The sequence below is a fragment of the Hordeum vulgare genome, chromosome 5H (assembly GCF_904849725.1).
Source record: "Hordeum vulgare subsp. vulgare chromosome 5H, MorexV3_pseudomolecules_assembly, whole genome shotgun sequence".
NCBI lineage: Eukaryota > Viridiplantae > Streptophyta > Magnoliopsida > Poales > Poaceae > Hordeum > Hordeum vulgare.
Window position 1 is genome coordinate 116,727,105 of NC_058522.1, and position 12,205 is coordinate 116,739,309.

Here is a 12,205-nt window from a genome sequence, read left to right on the forward strand (position 1 = left end):
GTCACTTATGAATTGCATGTGATGTTAATCCTTTTATGCACCTTATTTTGCTTAGAACGACGGTAGCATTATGAGGTGATCTCTCACTAAAATTTCAAGACGAAATTGTGTTCTCCCCGACTGTGCACCGTTGCTACAGTTCGTCGTTTCGAGACACCACATGATGATCGGGTGTGATAGACTCAACGTTCACATACAACGGGTGCAAAACAGTTGCACACGCGGAACACTCGGGTTAAGCTTGACGAGCCTAGCATGTGCAGACATGGCCTCGGAACACATGAGACCGAAAGGTCGATCATGAATCATATAGATGATATGATTAGCATAGGGATGCTTACCACTGAAACTATACTCAACTCACGTGATGATCGGACTTGAGCTAGTGTAAGTGGATCATGAACCACTCAAATGACTAGAGAGATGTACTTTTTGAGTGGGAGTTTAGCGAATAATTTGATTAAGTTAAACTCTAATTATCTTGAACATAGTCTAAGTCCACTTTGAATATATTTGTGTTGTAGATCATGGCTCACGCAACAGTCACCCTGAATTTTAATACGTTCCTAGAGAAAGCTAAGTTGAAAGATGATGGAAGCAACTTTGTAGACTGGGCTCGTAATCTTAAGCTAATCTTACAAGCTGGGAAGAAGGATTATGTCCTTAATGCTGCGCTAGGAGATGAACCACCCGCTACGGCTGATCAAGATGTTAAGAACGCTTGGTTAGCACGTAAGGAGGACTACTCAGTAGTTCAATGTGCAGTCTTGTATGGCTTAGAACCGGGACTTCAACGTCGCTTTGAGCGTCATGGAGCATTTGAGATGTTCCTGGAGTTGAAGTTTATCTTTCAGAAGAACGCCTGGATCGAGAGGTATGAGACCTCCGATAAATTCTATGCTTGCAAGATGGAGGAAAACTCGTCTGTCAGTGAACATGTGCTCAAAATGTTTGGGTACTCAAACTGTCTAGCTGAGCTGGGGATTGAACTCCCGCAAGAGGCTATCACTGACAGAATCCTTCAATCACTGCCGCCAAGCTATAAAGGTTTTGTGTTGAACTACAACATGCAAGGGATGAACAAGTCTCCCGGCGAGTTGTTTGCGATGCTGAAAGTCGCAGAGTCTGAACTCCGTAAAGAGCATCAAGTGTTGATGGTGAATAAGACCACTAGTTTCAAGAGAAACGGCAAAGGCAAGAAGGGTAATTCAAAGAAGAGCGGAAAGCCTGTTGCGAATCCGACGAAGAAACCCAAAGCTGGACCTAAGCCTGAAACAGAGTGTTACTATTGCAAGGGTGTGGGTCACTGGAAGCGCAATTGCCCCAAGTATCTGACAGATAAGAAGGCGGCCAAAGAAAAATCAGGTATATTTGATATACAAGTTATTGATGTGTACTTAACCGGCTCTCGTAGTAGTGCCTGGGTATTCGATATCGGTTCTGTTGCTCATATTTGCAACTCGAAACAGGAACTGCGGAATAGATGAAGGCTGGCGAAAGATGAAGTGACGATGCGCGTAGGAAATGGTTCCAAGGTTGATGCAATCATCGTCGGCACAGTTTCACTTCAGTTACCATCAGGATTAGTTATGAACTTAAATCATTGTTATTTAGTGCCTGCGTTGAGCATGAACATTATATTTGGATCTTGTTTATTGCGAGACGGTTACTCTTTTAAGTCGGAGAATAATGGTTGTTCTATTTCTATGAGTAACATCTTTTATGGTCATGCACCCAATGTGAGAGGATTGTTCATATTGAATCTTGATAGCGATACACACATACATAACATTGAGACCAAAAGAGTTAGAGTTAACAATGATAGCGCCATATTTTTGTGGCACTGCCGCTTAGGTCATATTGGTGTAAAGCGCATGAAGAAACTCCATGCTGATGGACTTTTGGAGTCACTTGACTTTGATTCACTTGACACGTGTGAACCATGCCTCATGGGCAAGATGACTAAGACTCCGTTCTCCGGAACAATGGAGCATGCAAATGACTTGTCGGAAATCATACATACCGTTGTGTGTGGTCCGATGAGCATGGAGGCACGCGGCGGATATCGTTATTTTCTCACCTTCACTGACGATTTGAGTAGATATGGTTATGTCTACTTGATGAAGCACAAGTCTGAAACATTTGAAAAGTTCAAGCAATTTCAGAGTGAAGTTGAAAATCATCGTAACAAGAAGATCAAGTTCCTACGGTCTGATCATGGGGGTGAATATCTGAGTTTCGAGTTTGGTGCTCACTTAAGACAATGTGGAATTGTTTCACAGTTGACACCGCCTGGAACACCACAGCGTAATGGTGTGTCCGAACGTCGTAATCGTACTTTATTAGAGATGGTGCGATCTATGATGTCTCTTACCGATTTGCCGTTATCGTTTTGGGGTTATGCATTAGAAACAGCTGCATTCACTTTAAATAGGGCACCATCAAAATCCGTTGAGACGACACCATACGAACTGTGGTATGGAAAAAGGCCAAAGTTGTCGTTTCTTAAAGTTTGGGGATGTGATGCTTATGTCAAAAAGCTTTAGCCTGAAAAGCTGGAACCCAAAGCGGAAAAGTGCATCTTCATAGGTTACCCAAAAGAGACAGTTGGGTACACCTTCTATCTCAAATCTGAGGGCAAAGTGTTTGTTGCTAAAAACGGAGCTTTTCTCGAGAAGGAGTTTCTCTCGAGAGAATTGAGTGGGAGGAAGATAGAACTTGACGAGGTTGTCGAACCTCTCATCCCTCTGGATGGTGGCGCAGGGCAAGGGCAAACCTCTGTCGTTGCGATGCCGGATGAGGAGGAAGTTAATGATGATGATCATGAAACTCCGGCTCAAGTTTCTGTCGAACCACGCAGGTCGACGAGACCACGTGCTACTCCAGAGTGGTACGGTAATCCCGTCTTTTCAATCATGTTGTTGGACAACAATGAACCTGCAAATTATGAAGAAGCAATGGTGGGCCCAGATTCCAACAAATGGCTAGAAGCCATGAAGTCCGATATAGGATCCATGTATGAGAACAAAGTGTGGACTTTGGAGGTACTGCCTGAGGGCCGCAAGGCTATTCAGAACAAATGGATCTTTAAGAGGAAGACGGACGCTGACGGCAATTTGACCGTTTATAAAGCTCGACTTGTGGCAAAGGGTTTTTCACAAGTTCAAGGAGTTGACTACGATGAGACATTCTCACCCGTAGCGATGCTTAAGTCTGTCAGAATCATGTTAGCAATAGCTGCATTTTTCGATTATGAAATTTGGCAGATGGATGTCAAAACGGCGTTCCTTAACGGTTTCCTTAAGGAAGAATTGTATCTGATGCAACCCGAAGGTTTTGTCGATCCTAAGAATGCTAACAAGGTGTGCAAGCTCCAGCGATCCATTTATGGACTGGTGCAAGCATCTCGGAGTTGGAACAAACGCTTTGATGAGGTGATCAAAGCATTTGGGTTTATACAAGTGGTTGGAGAATCTTGTATTTACAAGAAAGTGAGTGGGAGCTCTGTGGCGTTTCTAATATTATATGTGGATGACATATTGCTGATTGGAAACAACGTAGAGTTTTTGGAGAGCATAAAGGATTACTTGAATAAAAGTTTCTCTATGAAGGACCTAGGAGAAGCTGCTTACATTCTAGGCATTAAAATCTATAGGGATAGATCAAAACGCCTGATAGGACTTTCACAAAGCACATACCTTGATAAAGTTTTGAAGAGGTTCAAAATGGAACAGTCCAAGAAGGGGTTCTTGCCAGTTTTACAAGGTACGAGATTGAGTAAGACTCAGTGCCCAGCAACTGATGAAGATAGAGAGCATATGCGTTCCGTCCCCTATGCTTCAGCCATAGGTTCTATCATGTATGCAATGTTGTGCACTAGACCGGATGTTAGCCTGGCCATAAGTATGGCAGGTAGGTTCCAGAGTAATCCGGGAGTGGATCACTGGACAGCGGTCAAGAATATCCTGAAGTACCTGAAAAGGACTAAGGAGATGCTTCTCGTGTATGGAGGTGACGAAGAGCTCGCCGTAAAAGGTTACGTCGATGCAAGCTTTGACACAGATCCGGACGACTCTAAGTCGCAAACTGGATACGTATTTATTCTTAATGGGGGTGCGGTAAGCTGGTGCAGTTCCAAGCAAAGCGTCGTAGCAGATTCTACATGTGAAGCGGAGTACATGGCTGCCTTGGAGGCAGCTAAGGAGGGTGTCTGGATGAAGCAGTTCATGACGGATCTTGGAGTGGTGCCAAGCGCACTGTATCCAATAACCTTGTTCAGTGACAACACGGGTGCCATTGCCTTAGCAAAGGAACCACGGTTTCACAAGAAGTCCAGACACATCAAATGACGCTTCAACCTCATCCGCGAGTACGTCGAAGGACAGGACGTAAATATATGCAAAGTGCACACGGATCTGAATGTAGCAGACCCGCTGACTAAACCTCTTCCACGACCAAAGCATGATCAACACCAGAACTGTATGGGTGTTAGATTTATTACAATGTAATTCGCATGATGATGTGAGGGCTAGATTATTGACTCTAGTGCAAGTGGGAGACTGTTGGAATTATGCCCTAGAGGCAATAATAAATATAGTTATTATTATAATTCTTGTATCAAGATAATCGTTTATTATCCATGCTATAATTGTATTGAATGAAGACTCATTTACATGTGTGGATACATAGACAAAACACTGTCCCTAGCAAGCCTCTAGTTGGCTAGCCAGTTGATCAAAGATAGTCAGTGTCTTCTGATTATGAACAAGGTGTTGTTGCTTGATAACTGGATCACGTCATTAGGAGAATCATGTGATGGACTAGACCCAAACTAATAGACGTAGCATGTTGATCGTGTCATTTTGTTGCTACTGTTTTCTGCGTGTCAAGTATTTGTTCCTATGACCATGAGATCATATAACTCACTAACACCGGAGGAATACTTTATGTGTATCAAACGTCGCAACGTAACTGGATGACTATAAAGATGCTCTACAGGTATCTCCGAAGGTGTTCGTTGAGTTAGTATGGATCAAGACTGGGATTTGTCACTCCGTGTGACGGAGAGGTATCTCGGGGCCCACTCGGTAATACAACATCACACATAAGCCTTGCAAGCAATGTGACTTAGTGTAAGTTGCGGGATCTTGTATTACGGAACGAGTAAAGAGACTTGCCGGTAAACGAGATTGAAATAGGTATGCGGATACTGACGATCGAATCTCGGGCAAGTAACATACCGAAGGACAAAGGGAATGACATACGGGATTATATGAATCCTTGGCACTGAGGTTCAAACGATAAGATCTTCGTAGAATATGTAGGATCCAATATGGGCATCCAGGTCCCGCTATTGGATATTGACCGAGGAGTCTCTCGGGTCATGTCTACATAGTTCTCGAACCCGCAGGGTCTGCACACTTAAGGTTCGACGTTGTTTTATGCGTATTTGAGTTATATGGTTGGTTACCGAATGTTGTTCGGAGTCCCGGATGAGATCACGGACGTCACGAGGGTTTCCGGAATGGTTCGGAAACAAAGATTGATATATAGGATGACCTCATTTGATTACCGGAAGGTTTTCGGAGTTACAGGGAATGTACCGGGAATGACGAATGGGTTCCGGGAGTTCACCGGGGGGGCAACCCACCCCGGGGAAGCCCATAGGCCTTGAGGGTGGCGCGCCAGCCCTTAGTGGGCTGGTGGGACAGCCCAAAAGGGCCCTATGCGCATTGGAAGAAAAATCAAAGAGAAAAAGAAAAAAAAGGAGGAGGTGGGAAAGGAAAGAGGGACTCCACCCACCAAACCAAGTAGGACTCGGTTTGGGGGGGGAGTCCTTCCCCCCTTTGGCTCGGCCGACCCCCTTGGGGCTCCTTGAGCCCCAAGGCAAGGTCCCCTCTCTCCCACCTATATATACGGAGGTTTTAGGGCTGATTTGAGACGACTTTTCCACGGCAGCCCGACCACATACCTCCACGGTTTTTCCTCTAGATCGCGTTTCTGCGGAGCTCGGGCGGAGCCCTGCTGAGACGAGATCATCACCAACCTCCGGAGCGCCGTCACGCTGCCGGAGAACTCTTCTACCTCTCCGTCTCTCTTGCTGGATCAAGAAGGCCGAGATCATCGTCGAGCTGTACGTGTGCTGAACGCGGAGGTGTCGTCCGTTCGGTACTAGATCGTGGGACTGATCGCGGGATTGTTCGCGGGGCGGATCGAGGGACGTGAGGACGTTCCACTACATCAACCGCGTTCACTAACGCTTGTGCTGTACGGTCTACAAGGGTACGTAGATCACTCATCCCCTCTCGTAGATGGACATCACCATGATAGGTCTTCGTGCGCGTAGGAAATTTTTTGTTTCCCATGCGACGTTCCCCAACACAAAATATACTAGAGGGGGCCACCTGTTGTCCACAAGCCAACAGGGTGCTCCCACCCCCCGTGGGCGCGCCCTGATGCCTTATGAGGCCCCAATAGGTCTCCAACGCCCCTCTTCTCCTATATTGCGTGTTTTACCCTAGAAAAATCATAAGGATACTTTCGGGACGAAGCGCCGCCATCTCGAGGCGGAAACCTGGGCAGAGGCCCTTTTGTTCTCCGGTAGAGAGATTATGCCGGGGAAACTTCCCGTCGGGAGGGGGAAATCGAAGCCATCGTCATCACCAATGCTTCTTCCTTCATGGGAGGATAAATATTCATCAACATCTTCACCAGCACCATCTCATCTCCAAACCCCAGTTCATCTCTTGTATTCAATCTTTGTCTCAAAACCTCAAATTGGTACATGTGGGTTACTAGTAGTGTTGATTACATCTTGTAACTGATGCTACTTGGTTTACTTGGTGAAAGATATTATGTTCAGATCCTTGATTACCATTATTATACCTTTTATCTTGAACATGTTGATGAGGTGTGAGTAGTTACTATTGTTCCTGAGGACATGAGAGAAGTCTTGTTATAAATAATCATGTGAAATTGGTATTCGTTTGATATTTTGACGATGTGTATGTTGTTGCTTCTCTTAGGGGTGTTGTGTGAACGTCGACTACACGACACTTCACCATGTTATGGGCCTAAGGGAAGGCATTGAGGAGTAACAAGTAGATGATGGGTTGCGAGAGTGACAGAAGCTTAAACCCCAGTTTATGTGTTGCTTCACGAGGGCCTGATTTGGAACCACGTGTTTCATGCTATGGTTAGATTTATCTTAATCTTCTTTCGTAGTTGTGGATTCTTGCCAGAGAAGGGTAATCATAAGTGGGTTGCTTGTTCAAGTAAGAACAACGCCTTAGCACCGGTCCACCCACATATCAAATTATCAAAGTAACGAACATGAATCAATTCAACATGATGAACATGACTAGACAGAAATTCCCATGTGTCCTCGGGAGCGCTTGCCTCATATAAGAGTACTTTCATGCCCGTCCTTTGCTATAAAAGGATCCCGCTATCTCACTACATACTTGTTACTATTGATACTTGTCACTTGTTACAAATTATCTTGCTACAAAACTACTTATCACTATTACCCATAGCACTTGTAGAGAATACCTTGTTGGAACTGCTTATCATTTCCTTCTCCTCCTCGTTGGGTTCGACACTCTTGCTTATCAAAAGGACTACGATTGATACCCTATACTTATGGATCATCATGGCCTAAACTACCAAATGTTGTCAGCCCCATTCACTTTAGGGGGTAATGCTATACCCCATAGTTAAGCCCCTCAATATCGATAAGACTTTACATGAAGTCATCAATCAACCTAAAAATTTGGGGACCCACCATGGACTATAATTTTCTTGTAGAAAATCAGGGGAAAACTGTCTCGGCGCGGGGTCGTGTCCATCTCACATTCCTCGAGGGATTTCATGATCTCCGTGAGAAATAAGGGTGGCACCAAACTATTGTCCTCCTACGACCCCCCCACACACACACACAACCCCTGTGTGAGATATGGTCCCTTCCTGGCTCCAAGACCCCTAGGAACTCGCGGTAGAAATCATAGATGTGGTGCCGGAGCGCGAGACCCCGAGAGATGAATGTGTCACCCATCTGGAGAGCCATAATCATACATTACCTCCCATTAGCGATAACATGAAAAAATGTGGTGCTCGCATCCCCCTCTAGAATCCATTGTTGTCCTCCCCTTTGTTGCTAGTATAACTCCTCGTAACAGGTGGGAAAGGTTAGTTAGTCTTTAATCTTGTGCCTTTGTGCCCATTCTACGGATGAAAGGTCCGACAAGTATGACTTAAGGTCGTGCCCATAACCTCTGCACGATGGTTTCTTTCCTATGCTTAAGACTGCTACCCACGTTCGCGCTCAGCCTCAAAGATGATGCCACAACTGACTGATACAAGGTTGCCACTCATCCAACTCATCACACAAAGGCTGCAGCGGTGCAAGGGTCGAGCCTTCGCCCAATTCTACAAAAACCGGTTGGACCAACCAATGATCTTCAATGAAGAAATGCCTCGCAAGCTACTTCTCCTCCTCCCTAGAGGACACCTAGAGAGGACAATGGTTGGATCCTAGCTTAAGTTCTATCCGCAAGCGAACATCGCGAGAATATAATCTTCCAATCACTAGTCACAAGCAACCAATCTAGCAGCACCGCAAAGGATCATCTCCCCCCCCCCCCTCGCGTGCGCTCGTGCAAACTCATATGTTCGGTTCTAATTCTACAAAAAATCACAGATCGAGGAGCGACATCAAAGATATCAGAGTTTCTTAGTTAACATTTACATGTGACTCATCCTAATTTACGCATTCATGATAATTTTTAGAGAATAATGTTGTAAAAGCATCCCCGTCCTTTTTGTACTTCTCACCTCGCGTGCTCCACAACACTTCACTAGTCAACCACCTAGTTCATACTTCTTGCGATGCTCCCTCTGGATCAAAATGCATTATCAATAATCTCAGCATTGATCGCTCAAGGAAAACGAAAAAGAAGGGAAGATGCGAGGGAAATTCATCAAAGCTTGGAAGAACAATTCAAGCAGCAGAATAAACAACAAGTTGAAAAAAAGAAAAGAAAAAAAGAGCAACACAAGTTAAATAAAGCGGTTAGGGTTAAACTACGCTTTCCATTCCAGCCCTCCGAAAGCCCGAATCTGCTCTTTCCTGGAAACACCCTCCAAATTTGTTACCAGTACACTTTCTTTCTCGACCTCCAAAAACAACCAAGAAATCTCACGACGCGTCCTCCTCCCACTCCTCTCCTCCCCCTCTCGCCATGGCCGGCCGCCTCCTCGCCGCCCCTCTCCTCCTCCTCGTGCTCCTCCAGCTCCCGGCGCCGTTGCAGGTGTCCGCGTACCCGCTCACGGCGGTACACTCTGGTCGGTGCCCGAGGCCGGAGGAGAGGCCGCCGCCGTTCCTCCAGGGGCTCCGGGGAACCTGCCGCACCTCGACGGAGGGACAGCTGGCCAAGGAGGTGCGTGTCTCCCACCATAGCTCCGGGCTGTTTGGTTGGCTACAGATTGTTTGCTTTTTTTGGGTGTACCTGCGCATTTATTGTGTGGATGAATCCGGAGATTCGTTCGTACGGTTCTTCGTTGATCTCTCTTCTCCCGTGAATTCCTGTTCGTCCGTCGATTCGTCTGTCACACAATTTAATTAAGGTCCAGTTCCTTAATCTTGATGCTATTTAGGTGCCAAGAAGTTTGTTTTGTTGTTTTACAAGTTTCAGAAGTAAATTGAGCGAATTCACTTTGCAATTCTTGGGGCAAAAACTTGACGTTTATCATGATGGGGTTCTGTTCTATCCTTTTGATTTGGTTAGGCGATTTCCCTGCAATTTCATATGGGGCGAAATAAACCGTTCTGTTTCATTATTATTTTTTTGTGCGAGCTGATTGGGTATTAGTCAACGCGGGAGTATGAAGGTTCAGTTGGGTGTCTAGTCTAGCTCTTATCCTGCATCAATTTTTTTCCCACAAATATTGCGCTCGAGATAAATTTGTTTGGAATGCGTTGGCATCTTTCATCGGTTCAAGCCTTCAAGATGCCAATTTAGGGGCAATTCAGCTAGATACCGTGTGTTGTTTCGGTGTCATTGAGTGGATCAGTGTCCTCATTTCTGTAACTTATTGTGCTTATGGTACCAGTGCTTGGCAGTTCATTCTGTGAGTAAATTAAAACTTCGTGCAGTAGTGAATTAGAACGTACAAGATACTTGTGTAGTAGTGGATTAATATCCAAAACTTCATGGAGTACCATTGAGCGTTTGGGATGCTAAGGTTTTGGATAGCTCTGGCTAGGGAGATGTTTATTTCTTGCTATTACTGAGCTTGGTTACTAATTTAATGAGATGGTTCTAAGGTTCACTGTGCTAAGAGGTTTAAATGCCTCAAGGGATTGCCTGCCAATGAGACGGCGCCGTCTGGGCTAAGTGGTTTAAACGTATCAACGGACTGCCCACCTGATAGAACCAAGATGTGTTAAGCCTACTTGTTCAGTATGGATCGTCCAATATGATGGTTTTATGTCATAGCAGTTCCATGTAGTCTCTGCTCTCTAGTCAATTTGCTGTAGTGCGGATAATTGGCAACGTAGACTGCCAAAAGCATCTGTTTATGAAGCTGAGTTCTTTAGTCCATGTCGGGCTTAATATGAACCTCACCTTGAAAAACTTTGCAGGTTAATGGGGAGGAACTTATCAGAGAATTGGGTGGAAAGGAGTACACTGCTGTCCTCTTCTATGCATCATGGTGCCCTTTCTCTCATAGAATGAGACCAATCTTCGACGATCTTAGCTCAATGTATCCACATATTAAGCACTTGGCTGTAGAACAGTCCAACGTGATGCCAACGTAAGAGCCTTATGCGTAGTGGTGTTCCTCTCATCCTTTCTTACCCATTAATATGACCGATGGCCTTAACTAATACTTCCTTATGATTTGCAGAGTTTTATCAAGATATGGTGTCCGCAGCCTTCCTTCTATACTAATAGCTCATGAGTCATATGCGTTCTGGCCTCTTGTTGCTAAAGATCTCAACTCACTGGTCAACTTTTACTCTGCTGTTACTGGTAGGTTTCTCAATGTTCATCATGCATTCACTGATTTGTGGCCCACCTGATATCCTGATGTGATTAGCAAATAAATGGGTGGTGTGGTACACCACTGTTTTAGTATGAAATATTAATTATCTTGCTGTCCAAGCAGCCTGTGCTCTATTGGCACAACTCGAAAGACGGGAATAGTAGTTCTATGGATAAGATGGCGACAGCAATTCTCTGGAGGAGAAATGGCAATACGATTATATGGATGTTAAATGTGCACAGATGTAATTGTCATAATTTTACTATAAACTAACCAGTATGGTTGTTAGATCGGATACTGCATTATCATTAGCTGGTCACACTTCGATGATCTTACTAAATTCATAGAATAATAGGAAGTACGTGGTGGTACTCTCATTCGGGCTTAACAGAGACTCTGTTCGATGCAGGACAAGAACCAGTTGCATATCTTGGTCCGCGGAAGTGGAACACAACCGGAAGAAGCACACAGTATGCGAAGCTGTGGAATGGTTCAGTCAGCGAATCAGTGAAGAGCGAGCCCTACCTAGCATTCAGCATCCTCTTTATTTGCCTAAGGATATTTTTGTTCTTCTTCCCAAAGTTCTTCGCCTGCATCAAAGGCTTGTGGACCCAATACTTTCGGCACGCCAACTTTGGAGTGCTTGCCAAATTGACCCAGCTGCTCGAATGTGTGCCCCATGCCGTGGATGTAAGGAAGTTGTGGAGCAAATGGAGGCTCATGGTTGGAGCCATAAACACGAGAGTCTGGGCATCATCTCTAGCTTCTGTGTCTCTTGGTGGGCAATCTTCTCCCCGAGCTGCTAGGTTGGATTGATGGTTTGGACTTTAACATTGAGCGGGAGAGCATGCGGGCTGTTTGAATTGCGCTGGATGTGGAAGCTCCTGTGACTCACATGAAAATGTAGTGAAACATCTTGTTTGTAGCATGTAAATCTTAGGGATACTGCTGAGCCTGTGTAGATCACACTGTAACATTAATCATGAGTACCCATTGTCATAGTTTTGAGCAACTGGGCACACAGCATAAGCCTTGTACTATTTTTCACATGTAATCTGCAATTGCAGTATGACATTTCGACCTATGTTTCCATATAGTACCATCTGTCTTCTGGCTTCAGCAAGAACTCTGAATTAAAACATGGAACCAGATACCAATT

The 12,205-nt window shown here is 44.9% G+C and overlaps 1 protein-coding gene across 1 annotated transcript; it reads left to right on the forward strand.

Annotated features, from left to right (window-relative positions):
* The first annotated feature begins 9,155 nt into the window (after positions 1 to 9,155).
* Positions 9,156 to 12,169, forward strand: LOC123397952 (5'-adenylylsulfate reductase-like 6). Its single transcript, XM_045092462.1, has 4 exons — positions 9,156 to 9,437; positions 10,643 to 10,815; positions 10,909 to 11,033; positions 11,456 to 12,169. The coding sequence occupies exons 1-4, from the start codon at positions 9,240 to 9,242 to the stop codon at positions 11,860 to 11,862; spliced, it is 903 nt and encodes a 300-aa protein (XP_044948397.1). The 5' UTR covers positions 9,156 to 9,239; the 3' UTR covers positions 11,863 to 12,169.
* The last annotated feature ends 36 nt before the right edge of the window (positions 12,170 to 12,205 follow it).

Bases quoted from the DNA above. Each gene is read 5' to 3' on its own strand.
- LOC123397952 (XM_045092462.1), top strand. From the start codon at position 9,240: ATGGCCGGCCGCCTCCTCGCCGCCCCTCTCCTCCTCCTCGTGCTCCTC. The intron at 9,438-10,642 runs GTGCGTGTCTCC...AAAACTTTGCAG, and splicing joins AGGGACAGCTGGCCAAGGAG to GTTAATGGGGAGGAACTTAT. The intron at 10,816-10,908 runs GTAAGAGCCTTA...TATGATTTGCAG, and splicing joins CAGTCCAACGTGATGCCAAC to AGTTTTATCAAGATATGGTG.